This window comes from Chlamydomonas reinhardtii, chromosome 12 (genome assembly GCF_000002595.2).
Source record: "Chlamydomonas reinhardtii strain CC-503 cw92 mt+ chromosome 12, whole genome shotgun sequence".
NCBI lineage: Eukaryota > Viridiplantae > Chlorophyta > Chlorophyceae > Chlamydomonadales > Chlamydomonadaceae > Chlamydomonas > Chlamydomonas reinhardtii.
The window spans coordinates 6,756,582-6,775,167 of NC_057015.1; the positions used below are offsets into that span (position 1 = coordinate 6,756,582).

The window sequence follows — 18,586 nt, forward strand, 5'->3', positions numbered from 1 at the left end:
CCATCGGCTCTGACCTCGTGACTTACCAGAACCGCTGCGCAGATGTGCAGGGGTATGAGTGGGCGCAGCTTGGCCGTGACGCGCTTGGTGGCCGCCTCCTCGGCTACCTCCGTGACCAGGGCGCCACCGTACTGGACTGGGCTTTTTTTTTTTGAGGAATCATCCTTACAAGGTTGAACAGGGGCAGACGCACTGCCCCCCTACTGCCCGAAAGCAGCCTGGTCCCCGAGACCAGAACCCTGACAGGGCAAGAAGAGAAGAAAAGAGAAGAAAAAGAGAAAACAAACACCTCGAAACCCGCCACCAACCATCCCCATCCATCCCACCCCACCCCACCCCGACCCGGCAGACAGAGCAGAAGGCTGGCCCCCCCGCCCCCCGGGAGGGGTTGCACAAAAACACCGCCAGACCTAACCCAAGCACCAGCCTACACCACAGCCTAACCGCAAGAACCACCACCACCGCACGCCAGAAGAGGGAACATCAGCGCTACGCACTCGCCCCGCCCAAACCCACCCCACCCCCACAAGTCGGTTGCTTAAGCAACACCCCAGGAGAACCGGCAGAGGAGACACAAGCAGAAAACTGAACGGGCCAGATGTGGCGCTGACTAATATAAGCGGGCTCCAGCCCACTGCAAGACGCGCTGTGCAGGAAGTCCCACAGCCGCCCAGGCGCTGCGACGCCAGCCAGAGCTAAAACACAAGGGCGCCAGATAAGCTGATGACGATAAACGCCACGCCAGCGCCTGGAATGAACCGCCGCCCAAAAGGAAACCTAGGGGGCCTGCACAGGTGATGCAAGCGTCAGCCGCAAGTGCAACTTCGGTGACCCACCCTGAACCTCCTCCACTTCACAAAGCGCGCCACCCGCCGACCAAATGGCAACAAAGTGCTCCAGCTTAGCCGCCTTGAGCTGTGCGGTGAGAAGCTGAGTGGGCAGAGCCGACAGGGTTTCAGGGGTTAGCGTGGCGGCAGTGAAACGCAGCTGCATCACCCTGCGCAGCTCGCTGACCACCTCCCGAACCACATGCTCCGACGTCTGCTTAGCAGGCTCACGGGACCAGTACGCACACCAGACGGCGTACAAGAACTTTACTTTACTTTACTTTACTTTACTCTCTTCTCTTGCTATTCTTGCATCCTCTTTTCCTTCTGCACAGCTTTGAAACAGTCGACGTCATTTCTCTCGCGCTGTTTGACTTGCTTCCTTTTGTTTTAGGCTTCTTAAGGCCTACGAACCACTGTGAAGCAGTTTGCATTTGTGGGCGTCCTCGTTTTTCGTCAGTCCACTTTGCAGCTGTAGCGCGACACTCCCTCTCCAGCGCCCTTCAGCCTATGCCGGCTTGTGCTTTGGAACTCGACACCGCTATGGAATAGGATTCTGGCGGTCCAGGAGCGTCGCCGTGGAGTTGGCGACATTTCGCTTGTCAGCATTTTAACATCTTGGCGAGCACCACACTTCACCAGCTTGGAGCAGGCGGCGTATCAACCTTTGTGGTTGGTCATTTGCATCCGCGTGTGCAGCAGGGTGCTTTGGGCGTGGCGGTCGGGGGAGCCCTGCAGCACTTGGCTGTTTTTTTGGGGTGTGGCTCGTCTTCGTGCCCTTGTTGCCTGGTGTCTGGATGCCTGGCGCCCGCCCTGCTGTGATGCCCTGTGAGTGCTGATCCTGGGCAGCTATGCAGTTGCTGGGTGATCCTGGTCGGTTCCGCCTGGTGTCTCAGCGCAGCCAAGACACCAGGGGCCAACGCCAGCCATACAGCACACCCACACACAGCGCGGCCACAGCAGCACATGCCATGCCGTGTGGGGGGCCTGCCTTTGGGCATCGCCGCCCACTGCCAGGCTTGGCAGCGGACAGCACCCCTGCCGGTGGGGGCAACGCTGCCAGCCCGTTCTTCAGCCCCGGGCTGCAGCTCCACCTTGCCCTGTCCACGCATAGCCTGGCGCACGGAGTGCAGGACCTGACGACGCAGCCTCAGGGCCCCAGCCTGCCTACCTACCCAGTCCTTCTGGTGGGTGCCACCACGGGGCTCCCAGAGGGCGAGCAGCTGTCCTCAGCCGGCGTCCGGGAAGTGACCAGTGCTGCCCTGTCAGTGCTGGACACCATGTGCCGGCAGGGCAACCAGCCGCAGCTCTTGCAGGGCCACTCTCTGCACAGCACAGGCCACCCCTCCTGCACGCTTGCGGGGCTGGCCTTCAGCCGGCGCGCGACCAGCGCCAGCAAAGCAGCCTTCACAGCGGAGCTCATGCGCAAGTCGCCGCTGGCGGTACCACTCCAGCGCGGTCAGGCTGTCCTCACGGTTCACGTGCCAGTGGACACCCGGCCCATCATTCCGGGCACCTACACTGTCACGGTCAAGATGGTAGGGGGCCCTGTGTGGGGGGCTTTCCGTGGTCGCACCGATTTGGTGCTGCAGGCGGGTGGCTATCCCACCACCTCGGACCCCTCTAACCTGACATGTGCTTATGTGGTCTCAGAGCAGTGCGCCAAATCGGTGGGCCCCAAGGGGGAGCCCCAGGCCCCCGCGGGCCAGGGCATCACCAACCACATCTTTGCCTGTGTACGGGGCCCAGTCTGGGACCCGCAGCTCTCCCACCTGCATTGTGCCAAGTTTGAGATGCCCGGTGAGGAGCCCATGCAGGTGGAGGTCCGTGGCGCCCCCCAGGCGGCTGGGACGGCCACGACAGCTGTGGCAGGCAGCCCTGCTCCGGCTGCAGCCGGGGTCGCCGACCTGGGTGGCAACACCTTGGGTGTGGCGAGGCCCGCGGCTGCCATGGCGACCGCAGCGGACATAGTTGACCACGTGGGGGACGTTCAGATGCAGGAGGCGGCGGGTTTGGGTGACGCAGCGGCTGCCGCGGGTGGCGCCAGCGGACCACCCGCTGTGGCCTCGCCCTCGCTGCTAGCTCTGATGGCGGGGGGAAGCACCCGGGCTGCTGCGGCTCCCCTGAGGGCCGAGCGGCAGCAGCAGCCCTCTTCTCAGCAGCGGGTGGCAGCGGGAGGGCTTAGCGGGGGGCAGCCGTCAGCAGGCGTGGGGGGGCCGCCGGCGGCCAGGCGTCGCACTGCCGATGCTGGGCCGGCTGGCGTGCAGCAGCAGCCCAGTGGGGCTCCCGTGCCACAGCTGCCCTTTGATCAGCGGGCAGCCGCCAGGTAGGATCAGCAGCTGAAAGCTGCGATGCAGCGGTACTTGGCCCACAAGGCGGACCTCCATCTCCAGCAGCAACAGCGGGTACAGCAACAGCAGCAGCAGGAGCAGCAGTGCCAGGTGCAGCCGCCCAGGCCCCGGACCGGCTCCCGGTTTGAGGTCCTGGCCACGCTGGGGGGACAGGACGGGGCGGGCGATGGCGCTGCCACGGTGGCGCCCGGGCGTGGGCGACGGGTGCAACCAGCCGCGCACGCACCGCCGCCGCCGCCGCAGCAACAGCCCCACTCCAAAGGGCGCGGTTACCCCGCCCAGCTCCCGCAGCAGAGGGCAGGGCGCTTGGGCGGCGGGCTGCCTCCCCCGCAGGACGGTGCTAGCTCGCCGCCGCGCGTGCCCACTGGGCGGCCGGCCGGGGGACAGCAGGCTGGTGGGGGCAGCGGGTCGGGGCGCCAGGGTGGAAGAGCGGGGCGGGCAGGGACCCAGGCGCCGCCCCAGACGCGGCCGCCACTGCAGACGTCACAACCGGCGGGTGGTGGTAAGGGCAGGGGCAGGGGCCTGGGCGCGCCGGCTGGGGTTTCGGCCAACACGCCTGGGCGCGCGGGTGGGGGTGCGGGCAGTGAGGCAGAGTACGGGGCCGTTAGCCTGACCCGGGACACGTGTGTTGCCATCGGCTCTGACCTCGTGACGCACCAGAACCGCTGCGCAGATGTGCAGGGGTTTGAGTGGGCGCAGTTGGGCCACGACACGCTTGGTGGCCGCCTCCTCGCCTACCTCCGTGACCAGGGCGCCACCGTACCGGACTGGGCCGTCTGCCGCGTGCCGGCTGGCCGTACCGCCGTCCTGGCACAGCTGCACGACGAGTTCACTGGCTGGTGGCGCCTATACTCAGCCCAGCCTGCAGACACGCCCCTGCCTTCCGACGTGACAGAGCAGCTGGATGACACCGCGCAGCAGGTGCAGACGGCCTACATGGACTACGTGCTCCTAGACGCCCGCACCCTGCGGTCCTCTAAGCGTGGGCCGGCGGACCCCGGCGGGGCCAGCGGGCCCAGCCGCCGGCAACGCCAGCACCGCAGCCGCAGTACCTCCAGCCTCATGAGCCTGGGCAGCGCTCCATTGCGCCCTGGCGGCGCCAGCTCAGGCGCCGCTAGCATGAGCACCAGCAGCGGCGGCGCGCCCCCCAGCCAGGGTGGCGGCCGCCGCGGCAAACGCCACATCAGCAACAGCAACCGCAACCGCCACGGCGCTGCCGTGGCCGGCGGGGGCTCATAATGCGGCCACCAGTGGGCGCGGCGAACCTTCGGCTGCTGACAGTGAATGTCAACGGCCTGGGCTCGCCGTTGAAGGCGCGGGCGCTGGTCTCGCACCTGCAGCAAGTTGGGGCGGATGTGGCGATGGTGCAGGAGACCCACGCTACTGACACGACGGCGCTGGAGTCTTGCCTTCGTGCCATCACCGGATCGCTAACTCAGTTAGCGATTTGAATCGTCCTTACGGCAGAAGGGACCCGGGTACGAATCCGGATAAAAGCCCAATTATGCAAAAGGCGAAAGATTGGTGCGAAACCGATTGGTGATCCCACGAACAATAGGTAATTGCCCTTAGTGGCAATTGCGGGCTTGTGCCCGCTGCAACCTAGACAGGTCATGGTGCAGAAGTCCGATTTAGTGGCGAGGTCCAAGGTTCAAGACAAGGCTCAAGATCCAAGGCTCGAGGAGGAGCGCCATGGCTCCTCGGTTTGCACGAACTGGCAGTGCTCCACTACTATAACGCGGCGTTTCCCTAGCACGATATGTTAGGTGTGCAGGCTTGGATGTAGTGGACTTTGAAGAGCGGCCTAGGACTTGGAGGTTGTAGTTTCGGAGGTTGTGACTCTTTCGTGGTGAGGCGTCAGCGTGAGGGGGGCGGGCCCTCTCGCCCTAGTCACCTTGCCCCGTTAATCTATGCCAGGCCCTATGGGCCGGCGTTGTAATTATTATTATTATTCTTGCCTTCGTGCCGCGCAGGGGGCGTGCCTTCCGTGGCGCCACTGCCTCGCTGCCAGCCCGGCAGCGTCGCCCCATAATAATAATAATAATAATTACAACGCCGGCCCATAGGGCCTGGCATGGATTAACGGGGCAAGGTGACTAGGGCGAGAGGGCCCGCCCCCCTCACGCTGACGCCTCACCACGAAAGAGTCGCAACCTCCGAGACTACAACCTCCAAGTCCTAGGCCGCTCTTCAAAGTCCACTACATCCGAGCCTGCACACCTAGCATATCGAGCCAGGGAAACGCCGCGTTATAGTAGTGGAGCACTGCCAGTTTGTGCAAACCGAGGAGCCATGGCGCTCCTCTTCGAGCCTTGGATCTTGAGCCTTGTCTTGAACCTTGGACCTCGCCACTAAATCGGACTTCTGCACCACGACCTTTCTAGGTTGCTGCGGGCATAAGCCCGCAATTGCCACTAAGGGCAATTACCTATCGTTCGTGGGATCACCAATCGGTTTCGCACCAATCTTTCGCCTTTTGCATAATTGGGCTTTTATCCGGATTCGTACCCGGGTCCCTTCTGCCGTAAGGACGAGTCAAATCGCTAACTGAGTTAGCGATCCGTTGATAGCGTCGCCCCACTCCTGTGGGGCGGCTATCCTGGCGCGGAGTCGGCTGTCCCTTCCAGGCTGCGTACTGCAGCCGCCGTCAACGGATGCGGCGGGCCGTGTGGTATGTTGGGATTGGGACGTGGGTCACTTGCGCCTGCGCTTCGTGTGTGTGTATGCGCCCACGGCCGTGGCGGACAAGCCTGCTTTCTTTGCCGGGCTGCATCCCCACCTGGCCACGGACAGGGTGCTTGTTGTCGGTGGGGACTGGAACTGTGTCACCGATGCCAGTCAGGAGGCGGCCCCTAGCCCGTCACGTGCTGCCGCGCGTCCAACGCCCATGTCCATCCGGACAAGAGCAAGGCCATGGGCCTTGGCAGGTTTGCGCACCTGACAGGCCCTTGCCCACACACGGGGGTGCCGTTTACCACTGGCGCCGTGACGCACCTGGGTGTGCCCCTGTCGTGGGACTCTGATGCGGCTGCAGCTGACTTGTACACCCGGCGGGATTGCGGCATGGCGTTTGTGGCGCGTCTGTGGGCTGCCCTGTCTCTGACTCTCGTTGGCCGTGTGCACATTGCAAAGCAGGTGCTGGCGGCGAAGCTGGCCTACCACTTCAGCTTCCTCAACCCGTCGCCTGCGCAGCTGAAGGAACTCACCGACCTGGTGGACCACTTTGCTGCGCGCTCCATGCACGCTGAGGACGCCAGCCTGGTGTCGCATGGGAACCCGCTCCTGCTGCCCAAGCGGGAAACGGCCTGTCTGCCGTACAAGGATGGGGGTGTCAACCACGTCGACCTGCCTGCGTTCCTGTCTGCCCTGCAAGCTAAGACTTTCGCCCTCCTTGCCCAGCCAGGCCGGCAACCCTGGAAGATGCTCACCCGGGCGCTGCTTACTCATGTGCGCCCGGACTCCGCCACCACGTGGGCGTGGGTGTACAGCGACGCGCCGGCACCAGCGGGGCTGCCTGCCCGGCTGGCGGCCGCGGTCGGCCACATGCGGAGCGCGGGCGTGGAACAGCATCCGCCGCAGCCAGCCTCTCAGCCGCCAGCGGCGCCGCCAGGGTGGCGGGTTAGCCTGGACCAGCTGTGGGTGGCTAACGCTGCGGGGGCTGTGTCCTACGTCCACTACACGGGGCGGCTCTTGGAGCCTGGGCCTGGCGTGCTGCCCCCGGCGGTGGATGGGGCGTGGCAGCCTGCCTGTGTGCTGCAGCATCGCAAGCCGCGGCACCTGTGGACCTTTGAAGAGCGGGCGGCGTACGATGCAGCATCACCAGGGGACCGGGCGGGGGCGTGGCCTCGGGCGCCGTACTTCCTGGCGCCGGAGGCTGGGGTGGTGGTGCACCCGGAGCACTGCCGGATTGCGGGTGTCAGCTTGGCGGACTACACGGTGCGGGACGTGCGGCGGGCCATCACCGCGGCTAACCCGGCCGCACCTCCGGCTCCGGCCCGCCCCGCAGCCATGCCGTGCCCGGCGCCAGCACAGCAGGCCGGGGGTTCGGGGACCCAGCTGGCGGCACAGTCGCGGCTGGCGGAGCGGGAGGCGGAGTGGCAGCGTGCAGCTGACAACCACGGCGGCGGCAGCAGCGGCGGCGGTGGAGGGCGACCCTCGCATGCCGCCCCCGGATGCGTCCCTTCTGCGGGGTACGTGGCGGAGGCTGTGGGACAGCCACGCCAGTCGGGGGGCAAAGGTCCTGGTGTACAGGCTGCAACATGCTTACCTGCCTTGCGGGCTGTACAGGGCGGGCAAGGGCATTCGGCCACGGGTGACCACGGGGTGCGGGGGTTTGGGGGCGCACTGTCCTCACCCCGCCTGCGGGCCACCTGGCCCGCGGGCGTGGGCCAGCCTGACGCACATCTTCCTGGAGTGTCCAGCTTATGCGCAGGCGAGGACGTGGCTGCAGCAGCTGTGGGCCTGCGTTACGCCCCAGGCAGCGGCGCCGCCAGTGACGGACGCGGGCTTCATGCTGGGGGACCGCATGGGTATGTGGGCCTCAGGCCCGCGGGGGGCGGGCGCGCTGCTGTGGAGCACTTTGCGGGCCACCTTCTTGTACGCCGTCTGGTGTGCGTACTGGTCCCGCGAGCCTGCTAAGCAGACGTCGGAGCATGTGGTTCGGGAGGTGGTCAGCGAGCTGCGCAGGGTGATGCAGCTGCGTTTCACTGCCGCCACGCTAACCCCTGAAACCCTGTCGGCTCTGCCCACTCAGCTTCTCACCGCACAGCTCAAGGCGGCTAAGCTGGAGCACTTTGTTGCCATCTGGTCGGCGGGTGGCGCGCTTTGTGAAGTGGAGGAGGTTCAGGGTGGGTCACCGAAGTTGAACTTGCGGCTGACGCTTGCATCACCTGTGCAGGCCCCCTAGGTTTCCTTCTGGGCAGCGTTTCTTTCCAGGCACTGGCGTGGCGTATTATCGTCATCAGCTTGTCTGGCGCCCATGAGTACTAGCTCTGGCTGGAGTGGCAGCGCCTGGGCGGCTGTGGGACTTCCTGCACAGCACGTCTTGCAGCGGACTGGAGCCCGCTTAGTCAGCGCCACATCTGGCCCGTTTAGTTTTCTGCTTGTGTCTCCTCTGCCGGTTCTCCTGGGGTGTTGCTTAAGCAACCGACTTGTGGGGGTGGGGTGGGTTTGGGCGGGGCGGGTGCGTAGCGCTGGTGTTTCCTCTTCTGGCGCGCGGTGGTGGTGGTTCTTGCGGTTAGGCTGTGGTGTAGGCTGGTGCTTGGGTTAGGTCTGGCGGTGTTTTTGTGCTACCCCTCCCGGGGGGCGGGGGGGCCAGCCTTCTGCTCTGTCTGCCGGGTCGGGGTGGGGTGGGGTGGGATGGTTGGGGGTGGTTGGTGGCGGTTTTCGAGGTGTTTGTTTTCTGTTTTTCTTCTCTTTTCTTCTCTTCTTGCCCTGTCAGGGTTCTGGTCTCGGGGACCAGGCTGCTTTCGGGCAGTAGGGGGGCAGCGCGTCTGCCCCTGTTCAACCTTGTAAGGATGATTCCTCAAAAAAAAAAAGAGTGGACGCAGCTTGGCCGTGATGCGCTTGGTGGCCGCCTCCTCGCCTACCTCCGTGACCAGGGCGCCACCGTACCGGACTGGGCCGTCTGCCGCGTGCCGGCCGGCCGTACCGCCGTCCTGGCACAGCTGCACGACGAGTCCACTGGCTGGTGGCGCCTATACTCAGCCCAGCCTGCAGACACGCCCCTGCCTTCCGACGTGACGGAGCAGCTGGATGACGCCGCGCAGCAGGTGCAGACGGCCTACATGGACTACGTGCTCCTTTTTTTTTTTGAGGAATCATCCTTACAAGGTTGAACAGGGGCAGACGCGCTGCCCCCCTGCTGCCTAAAAAACAGCCTGGTCCCCGAGACCAGAACCCTGACACCCGCACCCTGCACTCTGGGAAAACCCACCCCTAATCTTACCGGACAATACGGTCATCTGTTACCGGACATTCAGGCTAATCGGTTACCGGACAATGCAATTTAATAACGGGACAATTTGTCCGGTAAAGTAGAGTCCGGTAACTTTCAAGCATTGTCCGGTAAGGACGCGCACCAATGTCCGGTAGGGTAGTGCACAATTGTCCGGTAGGTTTCAAGCATTGTCCGGTAGGTTTCAAGCAATGTCCGGTAGCTTTCAAGCATTGTCCGGTAAGGTAGTGCACCAATGTCGGGTAGCCAGCAGTACCCAATCCCCGCCAAGCCAGTCACCGCGCTCGGTAGCTCAGTCGCTGCCACTCTCCTCAACAGAGCTTACCTCCCTACTTGTGCCACTTTTACCCCCATCGTACTCCTCCTCCGCCTTGCCCCTCTTGCGTCCTCCCTTCAGCTTTGCCGCACACTCATGGGGAACTAAGTCCTCACGGGCACGTGAAGCCCTTACTTCCAGGCATGTGAAGCCCTTTCCTGGGAAAGTTCAGCACCTAACCGTTTGGAAGCCTCACACCCAATATAGCACACTGCACACCACCCAATACTGCAGTAGCTGCATCGTCCTCCGGGACCAATCTAGCCGCACCCACGGCACCGGCCACCTGCTCCTCGTTGTACTCGTTGACAAGTCCATACGCCCATGCAACACGCACTACATGAAATGATGTCAAATGATGTGTATCATATGATGTCTACATTAAACGTATGCAATACAATGATTAGCCCCATCATATGCGTATCGGCTGAATACGACGCATCCGACAACCTTGATGCCCACCTCTGTCCACCGCAGCCGCCACATCGTTCTAAGACCCAAACGCCACCAAAGCTTCCACGGCAAACTCCGTCATTGTCACCATCATGCCCGCCTCCACTCTAGTGCTGGACCAGCTGCTGCTCCTAAGTTGCGCCTCCACTGCCTGCTTGTTGGCTGTGTTGCCTGGTTGTGCCTGCGTGCACACGGCCATACATATACGTCACAGCTAGTTACTCCTCTGCCACAAATGGCAGAGATGTTGCGGCCCAAGTCAGGGAGGCAGCGTACAAGAGACAAAGAGCACTGTGCATGCAGGGTTGCCAGGGAACCACCTTACAGCCACCTCAGCATCGCTGTCATGCTCCACACCAACTTACACCGCCAATACCCACCAACACACACAACGAACCACAAAGACAGTGTCTGTGTGTGCCAACATGTGTAGCGGACACTCACTGTTGCTGGTGAAGGTGAAGTGGCAGTCAGCCAGCTGGGGGACGGGAAATGGCAGGGGTGGGCGCCAAGGTGTGGGTATGTGACACGGGGTCAAGGTCTTGGCAAGGTAGGCAACACCTTACAGGCAGGCAGGTAGGCAGCAAACAGTCATTTGTTGAAGCCCCCCCCCCCACACACACACACAGCGTGTGGGGGTGAACTTAACCTAAGCCGCCTACGGCCCTGCACCTATGGCAACTCCCTAAACCCATCTCCCATTAACTTACCCCAAACAGCTCCTGAAACCGTTCTCAAGAGCGACAGGTTGACTCCTGCGCATGGTTGTTGCCGGCGATGGTAGTGTTGAACAGCAATGTTGAATGGCAATGACGTGGGAACCAAGAAGACAAACATTGAAGCAAAGCTGATAGATATGGACACCCACTCGTAAATCTTGCGTGAATGGCACCACCGCGCCCGCCTCCACCTCTAGCGCCAGACAGCTGGTATCATGCTGGCTCCTGTATGTAGCTCTGCTTCCACCGGCTGCGCCTGCATGAACGCATGCACACACATAGACACACCCAGTCAATCGTCTGTCACAAGGTGGGCAGCAGGTACCCATGCACGTCAAGGCCAGCCACAGTCAAAGTGCTTGGCAGTGCACGGGGCCTATCACATAAGGCGCGTCTGTACATGTACATGTGCATGTGTGTGTGCCCATATGTTCACCGTTGCTGAGCACAATGCTGGAGGTGTAGCGGCGGGCCGGCCAGCCGTATAGTCCAGAGGGGACAACAGGAGGTGGCAAGTTGTGGCGGGGCAGGGCATGTGTTCGACAGGGTTAAGGTACCATGCCGTAAACACACCTTCTGTAAGCGTCCCTTGGCATCCGCGGAGCGTTTTGATGCTTACATATGGTATCGAGACCGAATAACGCACCTGATCACTGCTCTAAATGCGATAGACCGGCAGGTCGCAAGGTCGATCCGCGCTTCCCACACTCTTCGATCTCGATTGTATCAGACGTGGTGCAAATCTCGAGGTGCTGAGACAAGTCGCGCAACTCTCGTAAGCCGATGACGCTGGCTATAAACAATGCTGTGCGCTTGTACGCGCCTATGCCCTATGATTCGGCGACCGCAACAGGACGGCGCTGGGATCCGAGGACGGCTCCCGTCCAGAGGGGGGGAGTGTAAGCGTCCCTTGGCATCCGCGGAGCGTTTTGATGCTTACACCTTCAGTGCTAATAAGGGAGGCAACAGACAGTCACGTGTGGTAGGCCGGGGCTCCCACAAGACAACCCCAACACAGCGCGAGAAGCTAAACACCATGCACACTGGATTGCAATGTACCACTAGGCTCAACGCATCCCATTGTCACGCGCTTCAACCTGCTGACTTACTTGCGGGCTAAGGTGTGGACTAACCTGCAGACTAACCTGCGGACTACGGTGTGCTGGGCGAGGGTGGTGTTGACTGAACACGATGTGGAATGGTGTTGTTGAGGCCGGCAACCGAGACTTCTCAGTTGAACATTGAAGCACAGCTGACAGACTATGAGGCATAGTCGTTGCTCTCACGTAATGGCTGGCCTCAGCTGACTTCTGAGCAGCGTCACCGAGCCGGTCAACGAGCTGTCAGCAGCGCAAGGATTTGCGTCCCAAGCCAGCAAAGCAGCTCCTGACATTTGAACTAGCCTTAATTTGTGCTCAAAATGCAAATTAGCAAAGGGGAACGGAGCGAGGGAGAGCAACATAAGTGCAACAGTCAGTGCAACAGTGAGCTGAGCTCATTCTGAAACAAAATGCAGTGTATCGAGTAAAAGTAAGCTAGTACATTGATGAAAGTTAGCATGCTATGTCTATAGGCCGCTGCAGCGCTGCTTGAAGTCAGGCTCACGAAATGCCCATGCAGACGCCCACACTAAAGGATTCTGGTGAATGAACCTCCATGCCGTTCCAGGTTAGGATGGGGTGGGGTTAGATAACAGAATTGGTTATAACACAAAACTAGTCAATACAGAACAGCAGGATGGTACCATTAATCCGGCTTGTGGCTGGTGTACATGTTGATTGTCCGGTAAGATTTGGGAAATTGTGGCCTGCATTGTCCGGTAAGGGGAGCCGGGGACTATTGTCCGGTAGGTTTCAAGCATTGTCCGGTAGGGTGCAGCACTTGTCTGGTAAGTCCGGTCACATGTCCGGTAGCTTTTGGATTGTCCGGTAACTTTGTTTCCCAGAGTGCTGCGGTCCGCTAAGCGTGGGCCGGCGGACCCCGGCGGGGCCAGCGGGCCCAGCCGCCGGCAACGCCAGCACCGCAGCCGCAGTACCTCCAGCCTCATGAGCCTGGGCAGCGCTCCATTGCGCCCCGGCGGCGCCAGCTCAGGCGCCGCTAGCATGAGCACCAGCAGCGGCGGCGCGCCCCCCAGCCAGGGTGGCGCCCCCCGCCGCAAACACCACAGCAGCAACAGCAACCGCAACCGCCACGGCGCTGCCGTGGCCGGCAGGGGCTCATAATGCGGCCACCAGTGGGAGCGGCGAACCTTCGGCTGCTGACAGTGAATGTCAACGGCCTGGGCTCGCCACTCAAGGCGCGGGCGCTGGTCTCGCACCTGCAGCAAGTTGGGGCGGATGTGGCGATGGTGCAGGAGACCCACGCTACTGACACGACTGCGCTGGAGTCTTGCCTTCGTGCCGCGCAGGGGGCGTGCCTTCCGTGGCGCCACTGCCTCGCTGCCAGCCCGGCAGCGTCGCCCCACTCCTGTGGGGCGGCTATCCTGGCGCGGAGTCGGCTGTCCCTTCCAGGCTGCGTACTGCAGCCGCCGTCAACGGATGCGGCGGGCCGTGTGGTATGTTGGGATTGGGACGTGGGTCACTTGCGCCTGCGCTTCGTGTGTGTGTATGCGCCCACGGCCGTGGCGGACAAGCCTGCTTTCTTTGCCGGGCTGCATCCCCACCTGGCCACGGACAGGGTGCTTGTTGTCGGTGGGGACTGGAACTGTGTCACCGATGCCAGTCAGGAGGCGGCCCCTAGCCCGTCACGTGCTGCAGGTGCCCCGCAACTTGCCAGCCTCCTCGCCCAGTTCAGTCTGGTGGACCCTTGGGCGAGCAAGCGTGGCGGCGCCAAGGGCTACACGCATCCGGCCACGCCCAAGCCGGCCACTCCTGCACGCCTGGATGGGTGGCATGTCAGTGCCACCGCGGCGCCGTGGGTGGTGGATGTCGCTCGCATGTATGGGGCGCCTGGGGACCACAACGGTGTGCTGCTCACCCTGTCCTTGCCCGACCTGCCACATGCGCACCGGGAGCAGTGGCGCTTCCCCACATACCTGCTGTTTCACCCCTCGCTGCGTTTGGAGCTCGAGCAGCGCTTGGAGGCGCACGTTGCCGCCAATCCCGTGGCCAGTACAGGTGACGGAGCTTGCACGCAATGGGAGGCGGACAAGTTCTTCTTGCGGGAGGCCGCCACCAGCATCCACCGTCGGCATGCACGCCAGACCCGGGATGGGCTGCATGGCGTGGTGCTGGCCGCAGACACGGCCGCTGCCCTGGCCGACCGGCCGGGTGCCAGCGCCGCGCAGCGTCAGGCTGCGGCCATGGCCAACTTGGCGGTGCGGGAGGAGCGGGCAGCTGCCGCAGCGGCCAGCCACAATGCCCGCGCTGCACTGATGGAGGAGCATGGGGAGCGGGGCACTCGCTGGTTCCATCGGCAGGCTGACGAGCCAGCAGCCGGCGCGCAGGAGCCCATCACGCACTTGAAGGTGCCGGGGCAACCGGCGCCTGTGGCGCTCACGGGGCCGGGCACGCGCAACACTGTCTCCGCAGCCGCCGCAGCCATGTACAGCAGCACCAGCCCCACCGGCCTGTTCCGCGTGCAGCCGGTCTGTACGGCGTCACAGCAACTGCTTCTGGCGGCCATTGACCGCAAGGTTCCGGCGGATCTGCACGCCGCCGCAGAGGGGTCCGGTGACGGCGCCCTCAGTGATGCCGAGCTGATGGCAGCGCTGGCTGGCTCCGCCAATGGTAAAGCACCTGGGTCGGACGGGGTTCCGTACGAGGTGTACAAGGTCTTCTGGGCACTGCTGGGCCCGCGCTTGTGTGCTGCTGCTGCCGCTGCCTTTGCTGCCGCTGCAGACGCCCACGATGGCGGCGAAATGGCGGCGGCGCTGCCTGCTTCCTGGCGGGAGGGCATCATTACGCTCATCTACAAGGGCAAAAGCCTGGACCGCGCCGAGCTCGCGTCCTACCGGCCCATCACGCTGCTCAACTGCGACTTCAAGATGGTGTCCAAGGCCGTCAGCGCCCGCCTGCAGCCCGCCCTGGATGCAGTTGTGGATGAGCTGCAGACCGCGTTCATCACCGGCCGCTGGATTGGAGACAACGCGCTGTACCTCCAAGGCCTGATCGAATGGATGCGCCTGGACGTGGGCGCGGACGGCACGCCACGGCAGGGTGGTGCGCTGTACTTCTTGGACATTGAAAAGGCGTATGACCGGGTGCACCGGCAGTGGCTGTATGCGTCCGCGGAGGGTCTGGGGTTTGGGCCGCGCATGCTGCGCTGGATCCGCCTGCTCACTGCCAACGGCTCTGCCCGCGTGTGTGTGAACGGGATGCTCTCTGACGCCTTCCCAGTGCTGAACGGCTTGCCGCAGGGCAGCACCGCCTCACCACCCCTGTGGGTCATCCAGATGCAGCCACTGACGTCCTTTCTGCGGCGGCAGGTGGAGCAAGGGGCACTGCGCACGCCCCTGTTACCCAGCGGCGAGCAGGCGCCACCTGCTGCCCACCACGCAGACGACACGACCCTCACGGCGCGCGACCCGGCGGTGGACGGGCCGGTCCTGATGGCGGCAGTACAGCTGTTCTGCCGCGCGTCCAACGCCCGTGTCCATCCGGACAAGAGCAAGGCCATGGGCCTTGGCAGGTTTGCGCACCTGACGGGCCCTTGCCCACACACGGGGGTGCCGTTTACCACTGGCGCCGTGACGCACCTGGGTGTGCCCCTGTCGTGGGACTCTGATGCGGCTGCAGCTGACTTGTACACCCGGCGGGCTCGCGGCATGGCGTTTGTGGCGCGTCTGTGGGCTGCCCTGTCTCTGACTCTTGTTGGCCGTGTGCACATTGCGAAGCAGGTGCTGGCGGCGAAGCTGGCCTACCACTTCAGCTTCCTCAACCCGTCGCCTGCGCAGCTGAAGGAATTCACCGTCCTGGTGGACCACTTTGCTGCGCGCTCCATGCACGCTGAGGACGCCAGCCTGGTGTCGCACGGGAACCCGCTCCTGCTGCCAAAGCGGGAAACGGCCTGTCTGCCGTACAAGGATGGGGGTGTCAACCCTGTCAGGGTTCTGGTCTCGGGGACCAGGCTGTTTTCAGGCAGCAGGGGGGCAGCGCGTCTGCCCCTGTTCAACCTTGTAAGGATGATTCCTCAAAAAAAAAAAAAACCACGTCGACCTGCCTGCGTTCCTGTCTGCCCTGCAAGCTAAGACCTTCGCCCTCCTTGCCCAGCCAGGCCGGCAACCCTGGAAGATGCTCACCCGGGCGCTGCTTACTCATGTGCGCCCGGACTCCGCCACCACATGGGCGTGGGTGTACAGCGACGCGCCGGCGCCAGCGGGGCTGCCTGCCCGGCTGGCGGCCGCGGTCGGCCACGTGCGGAGCGCGGGCGTGGAACAGCATCCACCGCAGCCAGCCACTCAGCCGCCAGCGGCTCCGCCACAGTGGCGGGTTAGCCTGGACCAGCTGTGGGTGGCTAACGCTGCGGGGGCTGTGTCCTACGTCCACTACACGGGGCGGCTCTTGGACAGGCAGCAGGGGGGCAGTGCGTCTGCCCCTGTTCAACCTTGTAAGGATGATTCCTCAAAAAAAGCCTGGGCCTGGCGTGCTGCCCCCGGCGGTGGATGGGGCGTGGCAGCCTGCCTGTGTGCTGCAGCATCGCAAGCCGCGGCACCTGTGGACCTTTGAAGAGTGGGCGGCGTACGATGCAGCATCACCAGGGGAACGGGCGGGGGCGTGGCCTCGGGCGCCGTACTTCCTGGCGCCGGAGGCTGGGGTGGTGGTGCACCCGGAGCACTGCCGGATTGCGGGTGTCAGCTTAGCGGACTACACGGTGCGGGACGTGCGGCGGGCCATCACCGCGGCCAACCCGGCCGCACCTCCGGCTCCGGCCCGCCCCGCAGCCATGCCGTGCCCGGCGCCAACACAGCAGGCGGGGGATTCGGGGCCCCAGCCGGCGGCCCAGTCGCGGCTGGCGGAGCGGGAGGCGGAGTGGCAGCGTGCAGCGGCGCAGCTGACCACCACGGCGGCGCAGCATTTCCACAATAACCCGATGGCTCTGGACCCCTGGCTCCACCGCACCTCCGCGGCAGCCGGGCAGCAGAACACGCCGGCGAGAGAACTGCAGTCGTATGCGTCCCCGTCCCAGCAGTCGGGTGAGGGGCCGCGGCGGTCCGCGCGGCTGCAGGAGCAGGCGGCGGGAGGGGCGGGACCTAGCACTGGGCCTGCCACGGCGGCGGCGGCAGCAGCGGCGGCGGTGGAGGGCGACCCTCGCATGCCGCCCCCGGATGCGTCCCTTCTGCGGGGTGCGTGGCGGAGGCTGTGGGACAGCCACGCCAGTCTGGGGGGAAAGGTGCTGGTGTACCGGCTGCAACATGCTTACCTGCCTTGCGGGCTGTACAGGGCGGGCAAGGGCATTCGGCCACGGGTGACCACGGGGTGCGGGGGTTTGGGGGCGCACTGTCCTCACCCCGCCTGCGGGCCACCTGGCCCGCGGGCGTGGGCCAGCCTGACGCACATCTTCCTGGAGTGTCCAGCTTATGCGCAGGCGAGGACGTGGCTGCAGCAGCTGTGGGCCTGCGTTGCGCCCCAGGCAGCGGCGCCGCCAGTGACGGACGCGGGCTTCATGCTGGGGGACCGCATGGGTATGTGGGCCTCAGGCCCGCGGGGGGCGGGCGCGCTGCTGTGGAGCACTTTGCGGGCCACCTTCTTGTACGCCGTCTGGTGTGCGTACTGGTCCCGCGAGCCTGCTAAGCAGACGTCGGAGCATGTGGTTCAGGAGGTGGTCAGCGAGCTGCGCAGGGTGATGCAGCTGCGTTTCACTGCCGCCACGCTAACCCCTGACACCCTGTCGGCTCTGCCCACTCAGCTTCTCACCGCACAGCTCAAGGCGGCTAAGCTGGAGCACTTTGTTGCCATCTGGTCGGCGGGTGGCGCGCTTTGTGAAGTGGAGGAGGTTCAGGGTGGGTCACCAAAGTTGAACTTGCGGCTGACGCTTGCATCACCTGTGCAGGCCCCCTAGGTTTCCTTTTTGGCGGCGGTTCATTCCAGGCGCTGGCGTGGAGTTTATCGTCATCAGCTTATCTGGCGCCCATGTGTTTTAGCTCTGGCTGGCGTCGCAGCGCCTGGGCGGCTGTGGGACTTCCTGCACAGCGCGTCTTGCAGCGGACTGGAGCCCGCTTAGTCAGCGCCACATCTGGCCCGTTTAGTTTTCTGCTTGTGTCTCCTCTGCCGGTTCTCCTGGGGGTGTTGCTTAAGCCACCGACTTGTGGGGGTGGGGTGGGTTTGGGCGGGGCGAGTGCGTAGCGCTGGTGTTTCTTTTTCTGGCGCGCGGTGGTGGTGGTTCTTGCGGTTAGGCTCTGGTGTAGGTTGGTGCTTGGGTTAGGTCTGGCGGTGTTTTTGTGCAACCCCTCCCGGGGGGTGGGGGGGGGCCAGCCTCTTGCTCTGTCTGCCGGGTCGGGGTGGGGTGGGGTGGGATGGATGGGGGTGGTTGGTGGCGGTTTTCGAGGTGTTTGTTTTCTGTTTTTCTTCTCTTTTCTTCTCTTCTTGCCCTGTCAGGGTTCTGGTCTCGGGGACCAGGCTGCTTTCAGGCAGCAGGGGGGCAGCGCGTCTGCCCCTGTTCAACCTTGTAAGGATGATTCCTCAAAAAAAAAACGCAATGGGAGGCGGACAAGTTCTTCTTGCGGGAGGCCACCACCAGCATCCACCGTCGGCATGCACGCCAGACCCGGGATGGGCTGCATGGCGTGGTGCTGGCCGCAGACACCGCCGCTGCCCTGGCCGACCGGCCTGGTGCCAGCGCCGCGCAGCGTCAGGCTGCGGCCATGGCCAACTTGGCGGTGCGGGAGGAGCGGGCAGCTGCCGCAGCGGCCAGCCACAATGCCCGCGCTGCACTGATGGAGGAGCATGGGGAGCGGGGCACTCGCTGGTTCCATCGGCAGGCTGACGAGCCAGCAGCCGGCGCGCAGGAGCCCATCACGCACTGAA

The 18,586-nt window shown here is 63.9% G+C and overlaps 1 protein-coding gene across 1 annotated transcript; it reads left to right on the plus strand.

Moving 5' to 3' along the window:
• Positions 1 to 851: 851 nt before the first annotated feature.
• CHLRE_12g546633v5 (uncharacterized protein) lies at positions 852 to 5,129 on the plus strand. Its single transcript, XM_043068884.1, has 3 exons — positions 852 to 1,655; positions 1,845 to 3,153; positions 3,763 to 5,129. Exons 1-3 carry the CDS (start codon positions 1,625 to 1,627, stop codon positions 4,415 to 4,417), a joined length of 1,995 nt encoding a protein of 664 aa, XP_042918819.1. The 5' UTR covers positions 852 to 1,624; the 3' UTR covers positions 4,418 to 5,129.
• Positions 5,130 to 18,586: the final 13,457 nt, after the last annotated feature.

Bases quoted from the DNA above. Each gene is read 5' to 3' on its own strand.
- CHLRE_12g546633v5 (XM_043068884.1), top strand. From the start codon at position 1,625: ATGCCTGGCGCCCGCCCTGCTGTGATGCCCT. The intron at 1,656-1,844 runs GTGAGTGCTGAT...GCCCACTGCCAG, and splicing joins CCGCCCTGCTGTGATGCCCT to GCTTGGCAGCGGACAGCACC. The intron at 3,154-3,762 runs GTAGGATCAGCA...GGGTGCGGGCAG, and splicing joins GATCAGCGGGCAGCCGCCAG to TGAGGCAGAGTACGGGGCCG.